The 25,707-nt window shown below is 51.4% G+C and overlaps 9 protein-coding genes across 9 annotated transcripts; 7 read left to right on the forward strand and 2 right to left on the reverse strand.

Moving 5' to 3' along the window:
- Positions 1-15: 15 nt before the first annotated feature.
- On the forward strand, positions 16-1,578 carry NCU12075 (hypothetical protein; the record flags this gene model as incomplete). The annotated part of the gene is made up of 3 exons (XM_011396734.1): positions 16-561; positions 622-1,328; positions 1,431-1,578. The coding sequence occupies 3 exons, from the start codon at positions 16-18 to the stop codon at positions 1,576-1,578; spliced, it is 1,401 nt and encodes a 466-aa protein (XP_011395036.1).
- Positions 1,579-2,566: 988 nt separating this feature from the next.
- NCU04694 (hypothetical protein) lies at positions 2,567-4,837 on the reverse strand (the record flags this gene model as incomplete). Its single annotated transcript, XM_955064.2, has 1 exon — positions 2,567-4,837. The coding sequence occupies one exon, from the start codon at positions 4,835-4,837 to the stop codon at positions 2,567-2,569; it is 2,271 nt and encodes a 756-aa protein (XP_960157.2).
- Positions 4,838-7,164: 2,327 nt separating this feature from the next.
- On the forward strand, positions 7,165-8,204 carry NCU04695 (methyltransferase-UbiE family protein). The gene has a single exon (XM_955065.2). It carries the CDS (start codon positions 7,203-7,205, stop codon positions 8,058-8,060), a length of 858 nt encoding a protein of 285 aa, XP_960158.1. The 5' UTR covers positions 7,165-7,202; the 3' UTR covers positions 8,061-8,204.
- Positions 8,205-12,757: 4,553 nt separating this feature from the next.
- On the forward strand, positions 12,758-14,304 carry NCU04697 (cyanide hydratase). The gene is made up of 4 exons (XM_955067.3): positions 12,758-12,843; positions 12,897-13,150; positions 13,216-13,777; positions 13,883-14,304. The coding sequence occupies exons 1-4, from the start codon at positions 12,814-12,816 to the stop codon at positions 14,090-14,092; spliced, it is 1,056 nt and encodes a 351-aa protein (XP_960160.2). The 5' UTR covers positions 12,758-12,813; the 3' UTR covers positions 14,093-14,304.
- An 876-nt stretch (positions 14,305-15,180) lies between these two features.
- Positions 15,181-17,499, reverse strand: NCU04698 (spermine/spermidine synthase). Its single transcript, XM_955068.2, has 3 exons — positions 16,211-17,499; positions 15,849-16,158; positions 15,181-15,788 (listed from the first exon to the last, which is right to left on the reverse strand). The coding sequence occupies exons 1-3, from the start codon at positions 17,320-17,322 to the stop codon at positions 15,342-15,344; spliced, it is 1,869 nt and encodes a 622-aa protein (XP_960161.1). The 5' UTR covers positions 17,323-17,499; the 3' UTR covers positions 15,181-15,341.
- Positions 17,500-17,834: 335 nt separating this feature from the next.
- NCU04699 (methylene-fatty-acyl-phospholipid synthase) lies at positions 17,835-19,630 on the forward strand. The gene is made up of 5 exons (XM_955069.2): positions 17,835-18,088; positions 18,163-18,202; positions 18,256-18,272; positions 18,346-18,968; positions 19,031-19,630. The coding sequence occupies exons 1-4, from the start codon at positions 18,019-18,021 to the stop codon at positions 18,861-18,863; spliced, it is 645 nt and encodes a 214-aa protein (XP_960162.1). The 5' UTR covers positions 17,835-18,018; the 3' UTR covers positions 18,864-18,968; positions 19,031-19,630.
- Positions 19,631-19,863: 233 nt separating this feature from the next.
- NCU04700 (hypothetical protein) lies at positions 19,864-20,315 on the forward strand (the record flags this gene model as incomplete). Its single annotated transcript, XM_955070.1, has 2 exons — positions 19,864-19,928; positions 20,087-20,315. 2 exons carry the CDS (start codon positions 19,864-19,866, stop codon positions 20,313-20,315), a joined length of 294 nt encoding a protein of 97 aa, XP_960163.1.
- A 1,136-nt stretch (positions 20,316-21,451) lies between these two features.
- NCU04701 (hypothetical protein) lies at positions 21,452-23,080 on the forward strand (the record flags this gene model as incomplete). The annotated part of the gene is made up of 5 exons (XM_955071.2): positions 21,452-21,515; positions 21,887-22,034; positions 22,091-22,233; positions 22,406-22,687; positions 22,755-23,080. The coding sequence occupies 5 exons, from the start codon at positions 21,452-21,454 to the stop codon at positions 23,078-23,080; spliced, it is 963 nt and encodes a 320-aa protein (XP_960164.2).
- Positions 23,081-24,104: 1,024 nt separating this feature from the next.
- On the forward strand, positions 24,105-24,622 carry NCU12076 (hypothetical protein; the record flags this gene model as incomplete). The annotated part of the gene is made up of 2 exons (XM_011396735.1): positions 24,105-24,259; positions 24,433-24,622. 2 exons carry the CDS (start codon positions 24,105-24,107, stop codon positions 24,620-24,622), a joined length of 345 nt encoding a protein of 114 aa, XP_011395037.1.
- Positions 24,623-25,707: the final 1,085 nt, after the last annotated feature.

Below are 25,707 nucleotides of genomic sequence, written 5' to 3' on the forward strand. Positions count from 1 at the left end.
CCGAGGATCCCGAACATGAGACAGACCACTTCTCACGGCATCATCCGCATCAGCCCCCTGACAAGACCAACATGCCTATCAACCCGATCACCACCAAGAGTCCAAATCCCGATCCAGGCCCGTCATAACTCATCCACCAGCGATCCTCCGATTTCCCAATATGACGACAACAACCCAAACCACCACTACTGGTGGACAGCCTGCGCTCCCTCCCTTACCTCCATCCTCCGCCACTCCCACTCCTACACCCCTTCCCAACAATCCCTCCACATCTCTTGGTTCCGCAACAACGTCATCCCCAACCTCGGTCCGCGTCCCTCTTCTTCCTACCGCCTCCGTTCCCCTCTCAACTACGAAGGCTCTCCCTACCGAGCAACCTGGAACTTTTGCTCTGCCCCCGCCGGGTCTCCGTCGTCATCCTCGGTGGCAGGGACACTGAGGTTCAGTTTCGACCCAATACCTGCCACTGGAAGCATCAAAAAAGACCCGACGAATCAAGAGGAGTATAAGCGGTTATTCCCCTTACTTGCCAGGGAGTGTCATGGAAAGGGGGAGACAAAGGTTGATCTCACGTGGTATGACGAGGTTAAAGAGCACATGTACCTGACTCCGTCGGAACAGGTGGTATTCCAGTCGAAGATTGTCTCTAGAGGTAGTCAACTACCGCCAGAGCACGCAGCCATCGCCATCGGATGCGTAGGCGAGAAGAGGGTGTTGAAACCCTACTTTTTTGCAGGGCCGAAAAGTATGGTGACGGGGTTGTCCCCTCATCAAGTTCTCTTTTCCGCGCTGAGAGCCATCCGGACAAAGGCCGAGGAATTGAAACCCGCTATTGATCTAGTTGAAGACTACGTCGCTTCCAGAAAGGCGGTGATGATGCCCAACTGCATCGGCATCGACGCCGTCTCTCCCGACCAAGGCGCGCGAGTGAAACTTTACACCCTCATACCCAGCAACGCCTTTTGCGTGATGCGCGACGCGATCACACTCGGTGGCCGCTTGACCTCCCCCGAAGCGATGCGTGGCGTGGGAATTCTGAGGGGCATCTACCACCTCTTGCGCGGGGACAGATCACCGATAAATGACGCAACGGAAAACATGAGCAAGCCCTGTCGGTATGAGAGTAAGAGTAATAGCTACTGGAAGGGGTTCACCAGCTATGAGATGCGTCCGGGGAGGGAGGAGCCGGAGGTGAAGGTGTATGTGCCGCTGATGCAGATTTTTGAGACGGAGCAAGCGGTAATTGAGGGCTTGGAAGAGGTGTGGAGGGGGTTTGGATGGGGAGAGTTGGGGAAGGGGGGGTATGGGGAGGCGATTAGGGAGGCTTTGTGAGTACTACTTGCCCCGTTTTCTTCAGATTGAGCTGCATGGAATGTGGAAGGTGAGAGAGATTTGGAGATGAGAAAAGTGGTTGCTAATCAGGAAAACAGTCCGCATGTGGATTTCAAGCAGGCTCCGGGGACACATACTTGGGTGTCATTCTCCTATTCGGATCGGACGGGGCCGTACACGACGGTTTATCTGGCACCCAGGTTCCAGGAGGCGTATGATCATGGCTTCGCGCAGGATGAGATTTGATTGGGACACTGGTTGGCGAGTGGATTGGTGATGGGTAGGCGGGGAGTTCAGTTCGCAAGGTTGCGTCGTGATTGATGAGAATGAGAGTGCATCGTCAGCCTAACAAGCCGCCGTCATTTCATGGAATCCCGCCTGTCACCTTCCACGCTCCCACTCTCCTCTCTCCGCGTCTCTCCCATCCCGATATCCCTACATCCAACGCATGCACTCACTGGCATGGACACTCCCACCCCCCACACCCTCCGTACACCCGATAACCCCAGAAACCGGGCAGTTACTACCCAACTGGGGAAAGGGTGGATGATCACAGCCACTACCGGCACCTTTCAAAGTTTCAAGCCGTGTGTTCTTGCCTGTATTGTAAATGAAAGAATGGTGAAATGACGATTGTCGGAAATGGTGACGATGGCTAGTGTTGTGCGTATGGCAACAGCGACTGGCTGTTGAACGGAAACTGAACAAAGAAGTGCGGACTAAGAAAAGACGAAGAAAATTGGAGTAGGAACACAGTGAAATGCGAAGAGGGTATTTGCTGTCATGGAAATGCAGGTACGATCGATGCTGAACGAACAGCGGCAGGCATGAAGGACGTGTGGGATGTCCTGTTGTGTCTTATCGATAGGCAGATATCTGCTTGTACAGACCTGACGGAAGGCACGTGATACCCTTCATCGTGACCAAGTGGAACTGAAAACTTGGGCTTTGCTTTTGGAGATCGAGATATGGCGCCTACGACTCTGAAGGTGTTTCACGACGACGGCCGACTCATTGACTTACTTGATGAAATCTGGGTTCTTTTCGAGAACCCTCCCTTCAATCTGACATTTTCTGTCCCGGTTCTTTCGTTACTAACATTTTGTTGTTTGGCGCATTGGAACTGTAAAGCAAAAAACGTGAAGTTCGTACCACATAGTGCTGATATATTGGTAGTAAAAGGATAGTGTGATACTCAAGAGTAAAGAAATAAAACGAAATATGCCGGTATGCATCAATAGATGTCAAAAACCTCCTCCTTTGGGTCAGTCTTCATGAACTCCCCAAACATAATACCGTGCACCCATGCCTCTCCTCCCAAGGTGAAGGTACTTCCACTGTCTAGGCGGTCGGCCGCAACTTCATCCCCGTTTTGCGGTCTCGGACGCAGGATAAAGGGTGTGTGTGCATTCTGCAGAATTACCACCATGTCTCCAGGTCTAACATCCCCAATTCCGATGCCCAGCATTCCTTTAAGGGTTTTGAATAACGTGGAATTTCTTGATCTCGCTTGGCAAAATAACTGTCTTATTGTTGAGTCCATGAAAAATCTCAGATCTCTTGCGCTGATGCCATTGCTACCCGGTAGACGTTCGGGATCAACCGACTTGCTTTTGGTCTGCGCCTTCCCATCGACAACTATAGTCGCATCACGGGCGGTATCATCATTCATGTGTTTCGAGCTCCTGGTACTAGATACTGCCTTCGACTCTTCGATTCTTCGTATGGACTTAAGAAGGGTATATGGAACTGTCTGAGGATCCGAGTAGTCCTGGCGCATGAGCCTGCGGATAAAACAAGCAGCCTCTGGACTGCTCGGCAACCCGTCATCCCCCAGCCATCCTCTGAGAAAATATTTGTTGTGGCAACGAATCACCAAGCGCCAGACATAGTCTTCTCCTGCCATATCTTGTATATCGGAGCTTTCCGGCAACTGGGTAAAATCACGAATGTGTGCCAGCCAGTCACTTGCTCGATCCTTTCCAAGAGTATTTTCAGCTTGGTAGTCATACTGCATTACATCGGTGACAAAATCAACGAAATATCCGCGCAATCGGATGGCTGATGGGTTCCCATGTCCAAAGAATGTCGGGTAGGAGCCCTTCCTGCCGCCATAGCATGCGTCGACGTGTTTGAAAATGGGGTCGGTGATTGTGAAAGGGCGAGTTGTTAAGCTTTGCGGTAGCCCATTCACACCTACGTCCCGCCAGTCGGGTACCCAGCTTGGTAACTCGCTTGGCTGGTCTCTTGGTCGGGGCAGACAATATTCGAGTTTATACTGTATATCGTCGTGAACCCTTGTAATCAACGACGCCTCAATCAAAGATCGCGTGGCCTGAGTAAACAGATCAACCCATGTAGTATTTTTGTAGTCAACATGACCAAACGGACGACGGTCATCGTTGGAAAGGAGGCCGAGTATACCGTAGACGATATCGCGTGGGTCAGTCGCGCGATACCATGGACGCTCGGTTTCGTCGGAGAAAGCCACAAGAATGATGCCCAAGCTCACTTTCATTTTGCGGCAGAGTAACTGACGAATGATCAAAGCCTTGTTTGGGTAAAGATGAGAAGGGAACCGCTCACAGAAGCCGCGCTGCAGTGGCAAATCGGAAAAGATCATAGGAGGTTCACCACAGAATTTCCAGAGGGCTTCTAGTACCGCTTCGAAGTATGAAATCGGTGTGAACTTGTCTCCGCACATAAGAAGGACTTCCCGAGCCAAGGCCACCTCCTGGACTATCCATATCCGGTGCCAGTACTCATTTGTCAATAGGTGAATAATACCAGTTTCTAGATCACTCAAGACGGACTTCCCACGGGTCCCGCGTAGCCCTTCAACATGAAGCAAGTCGCAGAGAAACTTCGCCAAATTATACCACTTATCACTCGTGCTCGAAGCATCCACAACCGTGCTTGCCTTCTCAAATGCCGGCTCCGGGAGAAAGTAGTGTCTGATTTTGGCAAGATAATTGAATTCTGCGACGTCCAGACAAGACTCTAATGGTGCATCCGTGGGGAGATGTATAGGCCACAGCTCCTCCATCACACCAACCTTTAGTGCACGAGGGCCCCAGTCCGAAAAGAATTCCATAGCAACATCGGTTGCGTCGGAGCCAAGGCCCAGCCAAGAATAGACAAACTCGGCGTTCTTGAAGATGTCACACATGCTCTGGACATGCCAACTCTTTTCATCATCGTCGGATTGGTGGATACATATGGCGTTGGCCCAGAGCCAAGATTCCACGCCGTGGTGCTGAAGCATTTGCAGCAGAGCATGCAGATTCTCGCCGACAGAAAACAGTTTGCCGTTGACCTCGATATCCTCTTTGTTTTTGGAATCTCCCCATACGTATGACAGCGCCCGATATTGGAGGGCGTCATCGTCAAGAGAGGCATGGCGAAGTTCAAGAGTGATGCGGTCGGAGCCTGAGTGGCGGGGAGGAGTGAATCGGAAGACACGAGTCTCGCGCTTTTCGCGGTTCAGAGGGCTGTAGGTGAACATTGTTGGCGACGTCTGACTGTTTCTTGGACTGGGAAGTGAGTTGTCCGGATTGGAGTAGCCGTTGCCGTCGATGTCCCTGCGTCCGATAAAATGGGTTTGCAGACAGCAAATGGAAGAAAATTCGGTCTTTTGCCGTCCGTGCAAGCGCATTCGTTGCTTCCTTCCGATTGTTAGATAATGAATATACCAAGAACAAGATTGAAGGAGAGCCCCAAATGACGAGAAAATGTTCATGAGGAAGGAACGTATCTGGTCGAAGACCTCCGCGTGATGTGGACCTCACTGCCTGCACTTGCGCCTGCCCACAGCAACCTTTACATTTGCGACACTTGCCTGTCGAGACTCAGCCCTCAGCCCAACGAACCCGTCAGCCCTGCCTTCCCTACTTACTTTCATCGCTAGACAACCACAATTATGCCTCGCTCTCGATACTGACAAACAGGTATCTAAGTAGTTATCAAATCCTGTAACTGTCATTGGATTGTGGGCATCCAGCCCGAGTTGAGGCGGATGACCACCATTTATCGAAAAGTCTTGGCATGCGTGAGGGGTGACGTGGCTCAGCCTGACTGCGATGTGACGGAACAAATAACCCATGATCCAGGAATCTCGCCCTCATCTTTCTCAAATGAGCCAAAGCCAAACGAGGCTGAAATACTTTGAGGGTTTGGGTTCAAAGTATCACGGGAATTCTCAGACTTCTCGGGAGTTCGCTGTGCGTGAATGCTGACGCTTGCTGATTCTTCTTCTGGACGCCAGTACTTCTTTGGCACACGCCACACCCATGAAAGTCAGGCTTTGATGTCCACAATACCAGCGAGAACAGAAGCTTCGAAGGCAAAAGCCTGGAGGTAGCATCCTCCCTCACATATATCTCCTGGGGTACCTATAAAGGAAAGATTGAATTTCGATGATGAACCGAAAGAACTCGGATGAAGAAGCTTGCGAATCTGGATTAGACTTTCAGGCTGTTTGTTTCTTTTCCTCTTCCCTCTCGCCCCCCTTTTTCGCGATACCATTCCCCCTTCAAATGAAGTCGCTGCAAGTCTCCTCGGGTCGATATTTAGTAACATGACGAAAGTCACTGTGAATGTCATTTTCCCTTCTCCTTTCCTACCTATGCACCAGAAAGTTTTTGGCGCCATTCGTCGTGTAAGTATATGTGATCGACCAAAGCCCACTTGAAGTAGGCTCAAATACTGACCGAGCCACAGTGGTTAATCAGTTTCAAGATCACCATCAGACTCACACCCAATCGCGAACTTCTTGAAGCCCACGAAAACAAGTCTTTCTTCGACAAGCCATCTCCCGAGCTACCTACCTCCCCATGGCCGAAGCTGGTTACGAAAGCCAGCCAGCTCTCTCACAAGTAATCCCATGATAGGCATCAAGGTGGTTGCTTGGGGCAGCTAGTAACGTTTAGTTACACCGTCTCCGGAAACCCCAAACTTTCACCTGGTTCCTGAGTTCTTTCCATACCCTCCGTTTAAACGCTCCACAGGAAGTTTCCTCGACGCCTTCCCTCATCTGCAAAGAGGAAAGTTTGCATGGCTTCCAGGCGGGTTTTATATGGGACGGACCCAAGTCCGGAAGTCCAGCATTTAACTCACCTTCAACCCTTTTCCTTTTCCGCACATCTTTTTCCGAACAACAACAATCAATCCACCATAACACCAACCAACAGCACCATGACGGACCGCCACACGGATTCCGCACCCTTCTAAGTGCCGGCAAACAGAACCCGAACCCAAACTGTCGACCTCATCTCACCTCACCATCTGCAAAGGAATCCATCCAACCCCTACCTCCCTCACCTCTCGCCTCTTCTCACCTCCTTCCAGACCACTCTCTTCGCCTACGCCGCCACTCGCGCCAGGTAAGTCCAGCGCGAAGCAATGGAAGCTAGTCCTCTCCGCTTGCTCAAGAGTTGATGGGATATTTAATGACGATCGCCCAAGCGGTTGAATATACGAGCTCGTTGGGTACTCGAAAGAAGGCGGTATGGATGATCAGGCCAATTTTGGATAACGTATGCGTGGCTCCCGACAGGTAAGGAAGGACGTTAGAAACTCGTATTAGGCAATTGTTGAGGGATTCGCTTGCCAGTTATGGCATCTTTAAGGGGTTGGAGGAGGCGGTGACGATGTTGAACGGCCATGTCGCGGATAAAAAAGGACATTACGGGGATATTGCAGCCGGTGGCATCCGTCGTTGCTATTTTTAGAAGCAGCTAGTGACATCACCCTTCCGCTTCGGCTCCGAACTTACGGACTTAAATCAACAAGACCCCCGATCTCAGGACACTGCACGATTTCACAACGACGGGACATTTACATACCACACAAAGAGAATTAACATACCCAAAATGACCACCCAACACACTCCCTACGTCATCGGCCACGCGCCCTCCCATACCAAACACCACGAATGGCGCACCGCCGCCAACAGCGCCCCTCACCTCCTCCCGCATCTCCCAAAGGCCCTCTCCTCCAACCCCAATCTCAAACTCCTCGACATCGGCTGCGGGCCCGGCACCATCTCGGCCTCTCTTGCCCAACACCTTCTTCCCTCCGGCCACGTCCTCGCAACCGACATTGCCGACGACGTTCTCGAGCGAGCCAAGGAGCACGCCATCTCGCAAGGCCTTTCAGTCCCGGAGAACATTTCCTTCCAGAAGGAATCCGTTTACGAATTGCCATTTTCCGACAACGAGTTCGACATTGTCCATGCCCACCAGGTACTCTGCCATCTTGACGACCCCGTTGCCGCAGTCAAGGAGATGCTCAGGGTTTGCAAACCGGGCGGACTGATTTCTTTCCGCGAGTCGGATATGCACATGTGGTGTTTCTGGCCTGAACTTCCGTCCCTACTAAAGTTTCATGAGTTGATGGTCAATGTCATGTTGGCGAATGGTGGGCAGGATAAGGGCGGGAGGAAGTTGGTGTCGTGGATACTGGAAGCTGGGGTTGACCGAAAGGATATCGAGGCTGGGTTCGGGACGTGGTGTTACAGTGAGCCGGGGGATAGAAAGGCGTGGGGGGAGGCGATGATTGAGAGGCTGAGGACGGGGCAGATGAGGCAACGAGGGATTGAGTCGGGGTTGACGACGGAGGAAAGCATAGAGGAGATGGTGAAGGGGTGGCGGGAGTGGATGGAGAGGGGAGATGCGACGTTGGGGATTGTCAATGGGGAGGTTATTGTTAGGAAGTCAACGGCCTCTTGATGGGAAATTTCCTGGTGGTAGGAAAAAGGAAAAAGGAACGACTCATCAACTGAAGGTGGTTGCAGTGGCAACTTGAATGACAGCAACCAAAGAATAGTGTATACAGATTGCCGGAGCAATGGAAAGTGCATTTTTTTGGGAGGGCTCAATTCTCTTGCGTCAAACAGGTCACGGAAGGCACTATCATCAAACATCATTCGATGACAAACAGACAACTACCGACATCGGCATGGAAACATAAGTAGGTGTGACACATGCCATTCCCCGCGTCCAGCACCACTCATTTTACCTTTCTCCTTCCCAGTCTTCACCATCATCTTCTCCGTCATTCACACCCAGCCACAACACCGACGCCACGGAGAAACCACCCGATATTACCAACGCTACCTTCATTCTTAGAGTGACAAGGCACTATCTCGTCAATTCCGAAACCCATGATTTCTTCACCAACCAAGACTTCTGCCAGCCGTGAAGCCTGCGACGCAAAAACAACCGAGTTGGTTTGTTGTCGGTGGAGGGGTTGTCCCAGTCTGCGACATCTGGAGACATTTGCAAACAGGAACACATCCTCCCGTAGACCTCCAGCTGCTGAAGTCGATCTAGCCGTGATACTAACTCAAGGTTTGCAGTTTCACCTACCTTACCCCTACCGAATATCAACCTCGAACTCCTGAACAATGCGATCCCTTCTCGATCACGACCCATCATACAGACCTGCATCCACGCAATAAACGACATCCTATCTCTTCCTAGGTTCCTCCTTCCTCCATCGAGGCTTAGGCTCTTGCAACATCAAAGTCGACGAAGACATCTGTCACCTTGTCGACGATATTGACTGGGCGGAAGCTAAATTGTCTTCATTCGTCCCGAATCTACATTCACTTGGGGGTTTGACTGGGAAGCTTCGTTTGCGCAACGGGTGAACGCAGTACGAAAACTATCACGCTTTGCAAAACACCTTTTAGAAGAGATTTAAACAAGAGGTCGGCGGCTTATCTGATGATGAGCATCGAGCAATCAAATTCGCGGGATTTGGGTCTGCTACGATCGTCCGGATTCACCAGTCGGCTTACCAATGAGCCAATGCCGGTGAACATTACTGATGATTAGCATGGACGTCACAGTATGACGTTTATGGATGGAGTTCTGATCAATATGGTGACATAGTTTCATGTATCTGAACTTTTGACACCACTCGGTGGAGGTATGTTTATTCGACAGTCTTGAACCCCCGACACCCGACTGACATCATCTTCCCCTGATAGGACCTCGTAGACCCTTCCGGGAAGGCATGCCCGGATGCCATATCTTATCTGTTGCCGGCGGCATTGGTGTTTTTCTTAATCCTTCGACCCTGTCTTCGAGTTCACCAATCCGACTCCCATCAATTTATACACGGAGGGTTGCCACTACTGTTTCCGGAAGCAGATGAATCCGCCGACCGTATATTTTTTCATCTGACAGGGGCGCTAAAATGAGCCCCTCTGCGAATGCCGCCGCGATTGCCGCAGCATATTCCTGCCACTCCTTCTCCTTGTGTAAGTCCGCATAGTCGCGAATTTCAATTCCCGGTTCACCAACCCTTGTTAGTCGCTTATCACGCCAGCCACTGTCATCTCAGGACAGATGAAGTTGTGCCTCACTTGAAATTCAACCTTCTTTGTGCTTGACAATTCAAGCCCACGCGCATCTCATGCAGGTACTGCGGAATGCTGTTTCCTGCCATCAGCATATGCGCGCTTCGCAAATTGTTCCCCGCGGTGAGAAGAGCAGTAAACGGATGGAAGCGTATGTCCCTCGACAGTCATTTATTTCTTCACTGCCCTACCACGCGCCAAGCTCGTAATAAGTCACACCCCCAGACATCCGTATTGGGGGACGCCAACAACGACGACGTTGCCCAAGACGATTGGTTCCTGCAAATCCGGACCAAATCCGGATTATACCTAACCGGGCGCCCTACCAGATATGCCGACTACCGGGACATGCTTGGTGTTGAAATATGAGCGGCGCATGTCGGCCCGAGAGCCGTGGTGGGCCGGCGGCTGGTTCCAGTCGATCCCGATGCGGGGACACCCGGCCCTCACGACGAGATGCCGCCCTATACGCCCCACGTGGTATTCGGCATGGTCGCCGGGTAGTGGTACTTCCATTGTTGTGGGGTCCTTAGCATTCCGACCGCAGCGGTGAGCGACAGGGTACCGAGAAGTGTCATGTGAGAGATTCATGTGGGCAAATGTTGACATGGAATACGCCTATCCGAGACGAATAACACTGTGTCAACTTGCAAAGATAACCCGAGAACCAGAGACGGAGCTTGCGATTCTAACGTTTACTCGGGATGGTAGAGAAAGGCAATGGCCAAGGTTGACAGAGGTCCTTAGGCTAAAACCCAGCTCTGTCAATCTTTGCTCCAAGCGTGTGCATTGTGCCATTCGCGTCGTCGAATTGGTGGTCTTCGATACTTCCGCCCACCATGATGGGAAATATGGAGGGCATACAACCCAGACAATCCCCCAATCTTCGATACGCAGCCATTCTGTCGAGTCTTCCTAATGGCCCCATTTAATTAGGACCTTTTTCGAAGGAACATTGACTTCAATTTGGGTGAGTGGCATCTCACTTGCAGTTTGGGGTGCATCCATTTTTCCTTGGAGGTTATCGTCATACTACCTTCCAATGACGCAAGTGAATGGTAGCCAAGCCACACTCGACTATGAGCATCAACCGTTAGTGCTCATTGAGCATCGAAGGATACACCTGCGATTAATGTGCACATTTCGTTGGCATGTCCGCCATGGACGTCGCGCAGCTTTGAGATGGACTTTGGTTGGGAATCAGTCTTCTGGGTAAGGTACCAAAGGTTTGGCGACACTACACCTTTGGACTTTCGATTTGCCAAACAGTTGGATAATATTATCCACCTCATGATTCCGTTCTGTCAATGCCTTACTTCCTCAACGGGCTCTTTTCTACTATACGAGCTGCCAAAACACAACGAAATTATCAGACCAAAGGCCATCCATGAACCGCAAAATCGGCGCTGATGAGGCATAAAGGTATTTGGAGACACTGCCAGTTGGCACTCCAAGGGCCGTACCATTGTTACCCACTTCTACCACGCTCAGGGCGATTCCTTGGAAAAGACACTCCTCGGCATGCTACGCTCTTTGATGTGCGAACATGTCAACAAAGAGGAGCCGACATATCCGCGCTTTCTTCCCCTTTTCCACCAGAAAACCCGACTCCACCAAAGATGAAAGTGGCGCGAGTTTGGACTGACGGAATTGCTTCCTTCCGAGATGCAAGTTCGGGAAAGCCCGCCACTACTCCTCAATTTCACCGGTCCCTTGGTTGAATGCAGGAACTTGCAGGTTCTACACATAGAACTTTTCGAACAACTATCACTCAACTTAGTTCCGGGACTAACGTTTGGATTTCTGAAGACTATCGAGCGGCCATTATTCACACATTACTTTGGCAAAATATCAGGAGTTTGTGATAGAAACCAGGACGGGATTTTACAAGGATATTGCCACATACATCCACGATAATTTGACGGTCTCGAACCCAGATATTGAGAAGGAGGTTCCCAACAAGACATCCGGTATTGATTCTTCTTGTGGGTCGTGCTCGTCGTCGCAATGCTACCCAAACAGAGAATATGACGAGGGCAAGATCGAAGTAATCGAGCAGAGGTTACTTGTACATGGGGTTCCTTTGCAGGGAAGAACAGGCCGACCTTTGTTTGGGACAAGGAATTAGAGGATCACTTAGTTCAAAGTACATCATCTTTATTCTTTCAATGGTTTGCCTCTTTTTGTAGACAGGAATAGAGGAGCTTTCTGCTTTTTAGAAAGGCGGGCATGCCTGGCTCCATCTCTCAGTCATCCTACCAACAGAGCAACTACCAACATAGCAAGGACTTGAGAAAGGCATTTCATTGCACAAAGGAAAAACGATCAGACGGCTCTCGTCCTATGTTCAAGGTGAGCCAATGGGTTGCTACTACTGAGTCAATGGAGAGGTGCTTGCTTGGCGCTTGGATCGATGCCATGGCGAGTTGTGAAGGTCTGTGCACCTTGATGCTCTGACTGTAGCGACAACCTGTCCCCAACGGACAGTTACCTTCCCAGGCCTCCGGCTCTATGCAACGGTGATACCCAAAGGCGGGTTTGCAAAGCTCGTGAGAAGCAGATTGTGCCGGCTGGGCACTCGGAGGCTGTCGGGGTGGGGCCGGTGCGGAGCCGGGGGGAGGCCGGGGAGCGTTTCAAATATCGGGTGCGGTCGGACACTCGCCACAACCAGGTGAAGGAAAGAATCTGAGCGGTCGGCCAATTGAGGACTCTGCCGGTGTGCCAAGTGCAGCTGCTATCCGAATGATGCCATTCCCAACTCTCAACGTTTTTGGGCCTCACCTCATCCACAGCTCGGGAACATCCGGAGTACGGGGGTTATGTCTAGACGGGTCTATAACAAGCGAAGAAAACGTCAGACAAACTACTCGAACATTCCGAATCAGCTCCGGCCCCTCGGTGTGTGTGTCTGTGCAATACGAACAGGAATTCACTCTACGAACGCGACCCACTGAAACTGTGTCATGATGGATGAGCCGGGCAACACAGACATACCATCCGGGTATATAAAGGAGCGCGATTCCTCAGGAGATTCAATCATCATCGAGCACACATCCTCAAGTCCTCACTCACCAACAACAACCATTCCGTCAATCCAACTCCATCAATCGCCCAACATGGTCCTTACCAAGTACAAGGCCGCAGCGGTATGTCAAAGCAAGAATGCCTCAGTCGACTATCTATTCTGACGCCAAAATAGGTTACTTCCGAGCCCTGCTGGTTCGATCTCGAGGGAGGCGTTCGCAAGACGATCGACTTCATTAACGAAGCGGGTCAGGCCGGCTGCAAGCTCGTCGCCTTTCCCGAAGTCTGGATCCCCGGCTATCCATACTGGATGTGGAAGGTCACCTACCAGCAGTCGCTGCCTATGCTGAAGAAGTACCGCGAGAACGCCATGGCCGTTGACTCGGACGAGTTCCGTCGCATCAGAAGGGCTGCTAGGGACAACCAGATGTATGTGTGATCCGGTCACCAGCCCCAACCTCGGATGATTGAGTGCTAACACAGCACTTGCACAGTTATGTCTCGCTCGGCTTCGCCGAAATCGACCACGCCACCCTTTACCTGGCGCAAGCTCTGATCGATCCCACTGGCGAGGTCATCAACCACCGTCGCAAGATCAAGCCCACCCACGTCGAGAAGCTCGTCTACGGCGACGGCGCCGGTGACACCTTCATGTCGGTCACCCCGACCGAGCTCGGCCGCCTCGGTCAGCTCAACTGCTGGGAGAACATGAACCCCTTCCTCAAGTCGCTCAACGTCTCGATGGGCGAGCAGATCCACATCGCCGCGTGGCCCATCTATCCCGGCAAGGAGACGCTCAAGTACCCCGACCCGGCGACCAACGTGGCCGACCCGGCGTCCGACCTCGTGACGCCTGCCTATGCCATTGAGACGGGTACCTGGACGCTGGCGCCCTTCCAGCGGTTGAGCGTGGAGGGCCTCAAGAAGAACACGCCCGAGGGAGTCGAGCCCGAGACGGACCCGTCGACGTATAACGGCCATGCGCGCATTTACAGGCCGGACGGCTCTCTTGTCGTCAGGCCGGACAAGGACTTTGACGGATTGTTGTTTGTCGATGTACGTTTTCTCATTCATTTCCACTCCAGTCCATTCCATCAGTTGTTTCGTTTTGATAGGTAAGCAAAGAAAAGAGAGATTACTAACATTAATATCTTTGTACAGATCGACCTCAACGAGTGCCACTTGACCAAGGCGCTGGCTGACTTTGCTGGACACTACATGCGGCCGGATCTCATTCGTCTCCTGGTGGACACCAGCCGCAAGGAGCTCGTCACCGAGGTGGACCGCAATGGCGGCATTGTGCAGTACTCGACGCGCGAGCGCTTGGGCTTGAACACGCCGCTTGAGAATGATAAGGAGGGAAAGAAGTGAGTGAGTTGGACATTATCAGTTTGATGGGGGCGTCGCAGGGACTTGTGACAGAGTACGGCGGCTCGCTTTGGATCAGGCCTGAAGAAAAGATTGTGCGCGGGTCGCTCATCTTTTTAAAAAAGTTTAGCTATCTCGAGGTAGAGGTAGACTTTTTTTTTTAACTAATCTCCACTCCATTTCTCTATATCAAATAAATCACTACCATATATTCGAGTTGTTTTGTGAATGTTTGGGCGATGTGTATGAAATCAACATGAAGAGATGAGGGAGCAGCGAAAAGCATTGTTAACAGAACTTTGTGCCTAGGTAGGTACGGCGTATCTACCTACCTAGCTAGGTGACCTGACTCAGGAATTCATAAGGAGAGTAGGTAGGTATAGTCAAGTAAACACACACACTGGGCAGTCAGTCAGTCTTAATACGAACCCATGTCTCCTATTCTCATCATACCTACAGGTATGCACCTTTCATCCTGATAGACCTGGCTATCAGCCGTGTGTGTTTGTCTTGTCTGGGAAGGTGAGTACAGGTACCTAGGTACCTAAGCTCTTTACTACATAGGAGCCTGGGGATCAAGAAAAAAAGAAAATTCGTAACGGCCGGGGAAGATTATCGGACATCCGTGGCATGCATTACCATAACAATTCCTGCATTTCGATCCAAACACGTTTCAGTCCCAAGCCATGCATATACAGGTAACAATTGTCTCATCAACTCCCGTTTTCTCCTTTTCTTTCTTTCTTTCTTTCTTCTTCTTCTTCTTCTCTCTAACCAATTCAAGCATTCTCTCACCTCCATTGTGCCAATCATCGTGTGATACTGCATGCTCAGCGAACTTTGGACAAAGATACCTAATGCCCGATTAACCACAGGCCCGATTCACACACACAATAAGTAGAGGTACCTATCCAAGAATTCAGTTCAAAGCCAGGGAGAGAAAAAAAAAAAAAAAAAAAAGAAGACAAACAAATACCAACAGAAAGCCCCTTAAATACACACAATCGTGACACACTGTATGTATATCCAACGGTTAACAAATCTAGGTAATCACACATTCCTTTTTCCCTCCCCTTATTGAAACCCATCCCTCTTCCCCCCCCCCTCCCCCCCCTCTCCCCATCCCATCCCAGCCCATCCCATGCATCCCGATCCCATCTTTCTTTCTTTCCTCCTTTCCTTCATTGAGTCCCTTTAACCACCCTACCCTTCCCCTCTGATACTCATAGTAGAACCATCTACCCAGGTAAAACTACCAATTAACCCACACAACCTCAGGCAACACCCCCCTCATAATCTCCCAATGGCCCAGCGCGCTTTCCGTCTGCCACTTTTCCAACGTCGCTGTCTCATTCTTTCGCAAAATCCCCAGCTTCTTAGCCTCTTCTACACTGCCATTGACAGCTCTGAGGAGATCGTCGTCTGTCACCTCAAACTTGGGGAGAAGGAAGGCTTCGCGGCTGGGACTGTTGAGGAGGTCACGGGGGGTTGGGTTGCGGAAAGTAATTCCCTGAGTGGGAGTAGAAACCTTGGTGCAGAAAAAGACCATATTCGTGAAATCGCGGCCGTTGTGGGCGGCGGCTTGGGCTTCGTCGCGAGGGTGTTCGCGGAAGATGCGGCATGAGGAAGAACCAAAGACGGAGCGGATGGTGTTGGTGATGAGGAGGGGTGGGGGGTGGGAGAAGTCGCCTGCGTAGTTCTGCGTTGTGATGTTAGTTGTGGTTATAGGAAGAGAAAGAGGAGGGGAGGGGTGACGTACGATGGCGATGACGCCGTTTGGCTTGAGAAGGGAGTGCAAGTTTTGGAGGAATTCATAAGTGAAGAGGGCGACGGGCTCAGCGCCGCCGGTAAAGACGTCGTGGATGATGTATTCATATTGACCGACACCTTGAGTTTCGTTGACGAGACGGTCGGTGTAGCTTACGGCGTCTTCGATGACGGCGGTGTGGTTGGACGGAAGCTGGAAGTACTTGGAGGCGAACTCGTGGACGACAGGATCGATTTCAACAACGGTGGTGTTGATGCCGTGGGCAACGAGGGCGGCGGGGGTGGTGCCGATGCCGAGGCCGCTGGAATATGTTTAGTTTTCCATCTCGAGATGCTAGAACGGGGGGAACTTACATTACCAAAGCCTTCGCCTCGTTGTCAGGAACCGGGTTAGGCACTTGGACCAACCTCACGGCCTCCAACATGGCAAAGACACCATAGATAGGCTCAGCAACCTGGTTCCCCTTGAACCGAGGAGTGTCCTTGAACTTGACCCACTCGCCACCAAGCAGACTGTGGTCACACCTCAACACTCGGAACCCATCATTCAAACTGTCCACCACCGAGATATATCCCGTGATCGAGTCGCGGCGGTCCAGCACATGCCATCCCTCCTTCTCCAGCCCGCTGTTCAACCTAGAAAGCGCCATAGGCGAGGCCAGATGCGGGTTCAAAAGCGTGGTGTGCAACAACGCGGGCACCCCCAACAACAAGAACTTGGACGGCGCAATGGTCGTGTAGGAAGCAGCCAGCAAGCCCTCCAGTCCGATCCTGGTCATGTAAAAGTTCTTGCCGATGTTCTGCACAATAAAGTCGCCGCTCAACTTCTCGGCCACTTTGAAGAAGCCGAAGGAGCCCAGGCCAGGCACCGCCTCAGCAATGGCTTTGGGCAGCGGTCCAAAGTCGGCATACTCCAGGTTTGTCGCGACACAGGCCGAGGAGACGGTAATCAGGGGGAATAGCGTCAACAGCTCCGTGACCAATGGGCCATAGTAAGCGCCCATGTAGCCGCTGGCCTTGAAAAGGAGGTACTGAGCGGGCGGAATGTACATGGCGATCAGAGGCAGCAGCTCGACTGGCTCAATGGGCAAAGCGCGATCCAAGAAGATGTTGGAGGCCCAGCCGGTGAAACAGCCGGCCATGACTAGCTTGGAGTGCCATATCGCCGCGGGGATGGAGCCGTAGACGGGCGAGAGAACGAGCTGGGAGACGTTGGAGGCGATGGCGATGAGAGCGAGCAGGATGAAGGTGTGGGTGTAGATGGCGAACTGGCCGGCCCAGTAGCCCTTTTGGGAGCGGGCCTTTTTGGCGAGGTCTTTGAGTTCTTGCTCGTAGGCTTCCTTGGATTTGGTGAAGAGGTCAGGGGCGGATGTTGCTGTTGTTTTTGGTTCTGATTCTTCGGGGGTGGTGGTGGTGGTGGTGGTGGCCTTGGAGGCCTTGCCCCTTTTTGTTGCTTTGGGGGGCATGGTGAAAGATGAGAGGTCAGATGTCAAAGGTCATGAATGAATGAGAAGAAGTGAAATCATGAATGGAACGAAGCACTCATGGTGATAAAGACACCTCAGGAGAATTGATGAAGCAGCCAGCTGCAATGTGGTCTCAAGAATCCCGGTCTCGTCTTGGTGGTGATGGTTGCATCGCGTTTCATGAGGAAACAGGCGAAGGACCAAAGTGGAAATGAGCTCTTCTCCATCGCGACGAGGAGGGGTAGCTTCCGAAAGAGTGGATCCCATTGGCCCTATGGCCGGGGTTTGGAGCGCTTTTACAGGCCAACGGGCGCTGTCAGCAAGCGACGGGCCCACAATATTGCGCTAAAGCGGTCACTAAGGTGTAACAACCGGGGGGTACCTAGAGGGAGCTCCACAGCAAGCTGGAGAAATGTTGGGCGATAGCGTCATTGTTGCCCTAGAATTGACACGTGAAACTCAACTGAACTTGTCTGTCCATGGAAACTTCGATAGTTCCAAAGCCAGCGTATCCGATGCTTTCCATGGATGATGCCGAGAAGGCTTGGTCTCCCAACATTTTGTCAAAGGTTACCGACTTAAGTCTGTCCTCCTCCTCCAACTTTCCCTTCCTTTCCCTCTCGATCTCCTGACAGCACAACCACCAACGAACACACGAACACCTCTCGCCCAAATCGTCGCCAAATCATCGCCAACATGCCTCTCGTCGCCCTAGGTGTCGCCGACCTGTTCAACTTTGTTGACTACAGCAAGACAAGCCTCGCCAGTATGCGACTCCACCACCAACATTCACATGTCATTTCCCGTTCGCGGTCCATCCTGCTAACCACATTGCGCCAGTCTCTGCTGCTGCCATTGCCTTCAACCCTACCTTCTGGAAGTGAGTATCGTGTGTCCTCGACCTGATCGCGACATCAGCTAACCCCTCCCTAGCATCGTTGCCCGCAGAGGTGCGTCCGCGCAAACCCCACCAGCTCAACGACCCAACGCTCGATAACAAGACCTCCTAACACATCTCCACAGAATACCGCACCAAGTTCCTCACGCGCGCTTTCGGCGGCAATGCCCAGGTAGCCTGCTACTTCCTGGCCGTCACCATCTTCGGCCTCGGTCTTGTCCGCGACTTCCTCTACGAACGCGCTCTCCGTGACCAGCCCTCCCACCCGCTCCTCGAGGGCACCTATGTCAAATACGCCGCCTATGCCCTCCTTGCCCTCGGCAACCTTCTCGTCATCACCTCTACAATGCGTCTGGGTATCACGGGAACCTTCCTTGGTGACTACTTTGGCATTCTGATGGATGGCATTGTCACCGGCTTCCCCTTCAACGTTACCAGCGCTCCCATGTACTACGGCTCCACCATGAGCTTCCTCGGCACCGCTCTTCTCTACGGCAAGCCCGCTGGTCTCCTTTTGACTGCCTGGGTTCTCTTTGTGTACATAATCGCTATCCAATTCGAGAACCCCTTCACTGCCGAAATCTATGCCAAGCGCGACCGCGAGAGGGCCAAGGCTGCCGGTACCAGCAAGAAGGAGCTTTAAGTCCGAGCAAACAAACAAGTCTACAAACGAAGGCGGTCCCTGAGCTGCTGATTCAGTCTCGGGGATCACTGTGCCCAACGGAAAGGTTGGGCTTGTGGGCATGATGTAGGTCCCTGCCTTTCCTTCCACATCAGGGCAAACACGAGCTGACCCAACATGTGTCACAGGAAAATTGTACATCGCCGGGCTACGTACGAGCACAGTCTGTGTGATGGTGACAGTCACACAGGTCTGGTGCCTAGTGTAGCCTCCGCTCTCAACGAACGGCATATGGTGATTGTTATACTGGTGCGTGAAAGAAAGCACCGGACGAACAATGTTGAACGCCTGCCAGGATATCAAAGAGAAGGGTGATGATAATGATGATAAAAATATGCGAGAAACGGGTGTGTCCGGTGCGTTGGCCATCAACTGGTTCCAATGGAGACCAAAATTGGTGTGGAAAAGATATTTGAACATACTACAAAGATGGATATATACAAAGGCAAATGATACTGCTTGGCTCGATATGAGTCTGGCTTTCCCTCCTCTACATCTTGTTTCTTCTGTTTGCGGCAGCAATGCTGGATGACGATGGTCGCCTGGGAGAGAAGCAGTCATGCCCTGACGACGAAATGACCATGCCCTACTAATGCTTCGCGGCCAGAATGGGTATGTATAAAAGGCAGATGACCAACCACCTAATGATCCCCCAACTCCATCATCTGGGCTACTTGGCCAGATAACCTGATTCATGGCTTTGCGACAATGTTCATTCAGCTTCACTTAGTTCATGAACCGTGTCAGAAGCAGTCCAAACCTCCGACAAAAGCTAGGTCACCACACCTAACCCATCAAGACACTCTTTCTTCACGAATGAAATCCTCCAACTACGAATAGGTCCGGCCAACATATGTCCGTGACACCGCCTTCTCATCATCCCATATATACGCACAAAAAGCATCCACAATAGACGACGCCGACAACGCTTCTGGCTCTGTTGGAAGTGAGGAGGCCAAACATGACTAGCAAAATGCGAGTCTGGACTTCTGCCTTCGCCATCCAATTCTTTTCAGGCGATGAGTTGTATAGGGCATAAGAGTGTATAAATTCACCCCTGAGATATTTACCTTATTCACCACCTATTCTCAAATAACTCAACCCACCCTGTCTCTCGACAGTGAGCCTGCTCACCCTGAGATTCCATACATAACTCACGGGACTAACACCAACAGCTTCTACAGGAGCGAGAGTAGCGCGACCACCCAGATCGCTCCACCCGCCGACAACGTGTCGGCAACCGAGCCCCTACGGACCTTACAGCGTCTCGTGGGATCCAAATATGCTGTTTCCCACATCACAGCATCGACTCTCAAGACCTATCGAGCCATACCAAGCCAAGTAGAGCAGAGCCGGGCCGAGCCGAGCCGTGACCACCAACTCGTGCTCTATTTTGTTGCTATTCGTACTTGAGAGAAACAGGCCATACTCGAGACGACACCTCCTCTCCCGAAGACCATGACGGTTCAGACGTTGAGGTTTAGTAGGACTTTATTGAGCCCTCCGCTTCAGCAACCCCGAGTCCTATATCTCAGAGCCGCTTGCTTTCAATGGGCGGCCATCCCATTTCCAGGCAGGTACGAACAAGCCATTGTAGTGGCGCGATCTCGGCCCAACCCAACCAATTCCAATCCCAATTCCAATTCACCCCATCACATACGAGACTGAAAGAGGCGTGGTGTCGTTGGTGCAGGACTGGAGAAGACCAGCCTGATCAAGGACTCGGCCCCAAGTAGGTACCTACCTACCTAGCGAATGTAAAAATGCTTCGGAAATTCGGGAAGTGAGGAAGCTATAGTGAGCAGCGCGGGGGAGGTGGTTGATGAGAAGGATAAGGATGTAGTGGAAGAGCATGGTTTGGAGCGTTGGCTTGGGAGCTGATGGGAAAGGAGCGAACGAACCCCCTTTCGATTTTGACATTGACGTACCCTAGTCACGCCTTCATACATTCTTCCTTCCTTTAGGTAGATAGTTTACATCAGATTGCCCAGCCCAACCCTTGGTCATAATAGATTTCGTCCCGACTAGGGATATTCGTGGTTAGAACAATATGGAGATGAAAAAGTATCAGGTTAGCCGAGTTAGTTAGTTTTTCTTTTCTTTTTTTTTCCTTTTCTTTTTCTCATTCTTCTCGCGAGGGAGAGAAGGTAGAGGTAGGAAACGCGCTGTGTGCTTGTAGTAGAGGTAGGGAAGGTATAAGAATTTGGAATCTTTGGGCGTTTACCCCCAGTACCGGGTCAGCTTTTCTTCCTTATCAACCACCACCTGATCCCCAAAAGATGAAGCCCTTGTCCTGCACGAAGCAATTCATTTTCATTATCATTTCTTCCAGTGCTGAACGGCAAGTCCTAAAAATCTTGATAATACCTGGCCCTAGCCTATTTGCGCAACTCGGAGTTCATTGATTTCACATGCGATTCCACCAGTCCGTGTGACCATGGACTAGAGGTATACAGAAGATAGGGCAGGAGAAGCATACTCGTCGATCACCTTGTCCTTGAATATCATGGTTGCTTATTCCTGGTGGTGTATGGATCGGCGAATCAAACATGCTCGAAAACTCCAGAACCGGCGTGCTGGAGGATTGGTGGTCTAGACCGCAAGTGAACGCGGGTGGGTCTGTTGTTTTTGTCCTTCTCCTTGCACGCGGCTGGGGTGGAGGCAAGGATGGGTTCAACCGCCAGCTGGTCACGGAAGCCATGACGGAGCAACCCAACTCTGATAAAGAGCTTCGAGCTGCTTAGGGTTCGTTGAACGGGTGGATGTGTGTTATGCGGTAGACACCGATGATTTTGCGCTGGATGGCACGCGACTTGTGTGTGTCTGCGCATGTGCCATGACGCTCATCACCTACACCACCAACCCTCAAACTTTTGGCTTCGTTGCCAATCAATCCCTACGACGCCGAGGTACCATCGAGGGCTCATTATTAATATCACTACTATCACCATGATTTTTATCATCCTCATCCTCCTCCGTTACAGTAGTTACGACCCTTCAGAGTATTCAGCCTTCATCCAAGCGAGCAGCAAACACCACAAAGCCGGATTCCGCTGCTAAGAAATCAACACGGCTCTCACCAAAGACCAAAGACGAGATCCCTGATCGTGCCTTTCCTCCCCCTCAGCGCCAGTATTTTTTAAATAGCTACTTCGGTTTTATCGGGCCGGCTCGTGCCCCTCCGACAGACCCAACCCGCGCCTGAAGCGCTCAAAGAAGGATACTGTTGAGTTGGGGTCGCGCTCCATCGAGCAGCTTTTCAACGCCATCCCTCCTACTATCGCTGCGACTGGGCCCATTTGGGCTTTGGAGCTTCTGAGCATTTGGTTTGGTGGGTCGTGGCCCTGCAACACAACCCAACATTTTCGAGTCTACACCCATAGCTACCCCAGAAGGGGTCATCGGCAGCTGGCCAGTGTCAGTCAAGAGAAAGAGCGGAGCAGCTCCAGCCAGTCACTAATTAGATGACGAGGCATTTGGCTGTGTTTACATTCTGACCCTAGAAAAGATTGGTGCGCGCCCGGCCGTATATGTCGGGTCAGGAACTTGCTCAACCATCTCTGATTCCGAGGAAGACTTTGATTCCTCCAGCTCCGCAGCCTCCCCTACACCAACCCTAAACCGTCTTACGGACATCCGAGCCTTTACAACGCTCGTTTGGGAAGCAGGTCTCCAGCAAATATTTAAGTGCCCGTCGAAGCACGATAATTTCATCCAGCTTGCCAACGACAAGGACTTCGTGCCGTCTTTCGAGCTTGGCCACCCAGATGGCCTTGTGAAGCCGGGTGTGTCGGGTGAAATCCGGGAATAAAGGTGCTGTCACCACCGGAACCACAAACACCATTATTAGAGAGTCGCAGGTGTTCTTCTTGTCCAGAGGCATGGACACGCCACTGCAATTGCCCAATGGCCAGGTGGTCTTCCCATCTTCTGGAATCCCTCCCATGAAGGTGCACCGGGTGCACTTGGCGCACGGGAAGCGGCTCGCCGGTCGAGTGGAAGCGTTGACCAACAAGTGCCTTATGTTGGTCACGGAACAACCAGAGGACGCGACCACTACCTTTGGCGCAGAGGATCGTCCAAAAGGCCTTGGCCCTGTTCTGGTACGAGGCCTTCAGTTCCTTGCCCAGGACGTGCAGGAGTATCTCCGGGATATTTTCAGATCCTGGGGGTATTGATAGTGGTATCTGTTGACGAGCTCTCTGAAAGAGGATCGATTGATTCGTTGAGAATCCTCTGGGCCTCTTCACGGGAAGCCTTGGCCGGTGTCACAACTCTTATCTCCTGGACTCTCGCAGGAAGGATCCTCGTTTGGTTCTCTATCTCGTATATGATGTCAACGGAATGTACCTTCCTAGCTCGGGTGGCGGTTAAGCTGTGCGATACGCTCAAGGAAGGGGTTGTTCTCGCGGGGAACACGATGGAAGGCACGCGCATCAATGGCGGAGGTGGTGACCTCACCAGCCTCAGGCTCGGGGGTGATGGTGTATCGAGGACTTGGGACGAGAATGTTATTTGGTAGGGAGACAAGATGAAACGACAGATGCATATCCCTGGGAAATCCTCCGATATGATTGAAGAGACGCGTCGAATCCGTGGTAATTCTCGGGACTTCAGATGAGTAGCTTGGGTTGGGAAATTTGGGAAGGTCTACGGCCCTCCACACGAGACTTTTTGACTCAAAACCCATTCTCGAATCAACTCAAGCCTCCTATACGACGTATCGCCTGGGTGGCCCTCCTCCAACTAGAAGTACCGCGCCCAGACGGCAGAGGGCTGCCGCCGACAGGTGCTCGAGTTCTTCGAGCGGGCGCAGGGGATGCAGCAGCTTTTGCCCTCGGCGGGCATACAGGCGTCGTGGTCTCCCATTGCCATGCACCGGGAGCACCAGGCAAACATAACGCCGTGAATGGGCGCCTTGGTAAATTTGCGGTTCCCACCGCCACTACCACCCCGAGTCTGGGAAGCCGGAGAGACCGGAGGGGCTATAGCAGGAGCAGGAGGAGCAGCGAGAACAACAGCAGGCGCGGGCGCTATCCCGTCCAGTCCCTTTTCTGACAACCTATTGACCCAACTATACCACACCCACAGCCGACAAAAAAAAGAAATCACCAGCAGATCTCTGCTCGGGGGTCGATGGAACCTCGGGGAACCAGTCGATGATCTTGTTGGGCAGCGATGCGGCGAGTTCCAACCAACACAATGTCTGCTGCTACTGCTGGGGACGACGAGGGTAACAGCTGGTTCAACGCTGGTAACTTGCATGTTTTGAAACCTAGCAGTCACTTGTGTGTCGAGGCAGTGGTGGTGGCGACGACAATCATCGTGGCGGTCGAGCGGCCACAACGACAGGCATGGTCAAGTACCACCCCAAGCAGACCCAACATCCGTCAAAGGGACCTCAATCCTTCTCGTGTTCAGCCCCCTATAAAGCTTCGTTGGGCTTGGGCGCGTTCCTCCGGGATATCTCTGTAGGCTGAAGTTACTGGGTACTTCATCCTGTGGATCCCCCTCCTTGATCGCTGGGTAGTGACATTGCGTCGGCGGATGGCCGCGAAAACGTCTTGGCCGACCCCATCTTGGCCATCATCGTCTTAGCCATGATCGAAAAGATCAATGTCTTCGTTGCCATCGAGTCCCTCGACCAGCTGGGAGATATGATCCCTTTGGCAAGAACCAGTCTTGTTTTCTGGCGCCCTCGCTCCAAGCGTCGTGAGTAGGGGTCGATCTGTATTACCTATAAGCGGTAAAGTAAAGTAATTTCAGTAAAAGTAGCGTAAAAATAGAATCCCTTACCAGATTTACAGGTCACATGACTGTTTTTCGTCGTTTTATGCCACCAAGGCTAGTAGAGCAATACTAGCAAGTGAAGATGAAAATGACGAAGGTAGAATAAAAGTCGATAAATAAAATAGTAGTAGTTGTAGCGATTTACTCTAAAGATTTCTTGTCAGAGATTGATAGGCATACTATGATTCGGGCCGGGTGCACGGACTCTGCGCACGGACACTTACATGTCTTACTGTAAGGAAAAGTGTAAAGTAAGGTAAAAGTCCCAGATTTATAGTATCTATCGACCCCTAGTTGTAAGAGCACAGCCCCTCGTATGTGTTCCCACACTCAAACACCTGTACAATCTTGGCGGATGTGTAGTACGGTGGCCCAAGTGTGCCTTGGGTCGTTTATCTAAAAGTTCTAAAAACTTAAAGTCTAACTAGCTGTAAGCATTAGGCTTGTACTAGGGAGTGGTTTCCAAATCCTTATGCCTAAGATAACTTTGATAAGCCGTCTCCCGCAACGTTACCTCAATTCCTATTAACTCCTATTAATTCCTATTGATTCCTATTGATTCCTATTGACTCCTATTGACTCCTATTATTTTACTGCTTCATTACTTTATTGTTTTATTACTTTATTGCTTCATTGCTTCATTACTTCATTGCTTTATTATTTTATTGCTATTAGGAGGCTAAGAACTCGTATACAGAAGCACCTCAGCGGCTACTACTCCCCTTCGTCAACCGACGCATAGGATTACTAACGATAACGCTTATATTGGGTTGGGTTCGCGGGAAGGATAATCCAGTACTGCGCCGAAGCGTTAGACTAGTACGAGGCTCTATAATACTCGTTAGCGGATAAATAAAGTTTGTATAAATATAAAAGAGGCTTAACGAAGCGTAGTTTATTATAGTCGGTAGCTATTAATATATCTTTAAATTAACCCCTAACTTACTATCCCCTACGTATAGCCACGACCGTAGTCACCTTAACCTACCTTTCGCCTACGTTCTTAACAAATTAA

This window comes from Neurospora crassa, linkage group VI (assembly GCF_000182925.2).
Source record: "Neurospora crassa OR74A linkage group VI, whole genome shotgun sequence".
Classification (NCBI taxonomy): Eukaryota; Fungi; Ascomycota; class Sordariomycetes; order Sordariales; family Sordariaceae; genus Neurospora; species Neurospora crassa.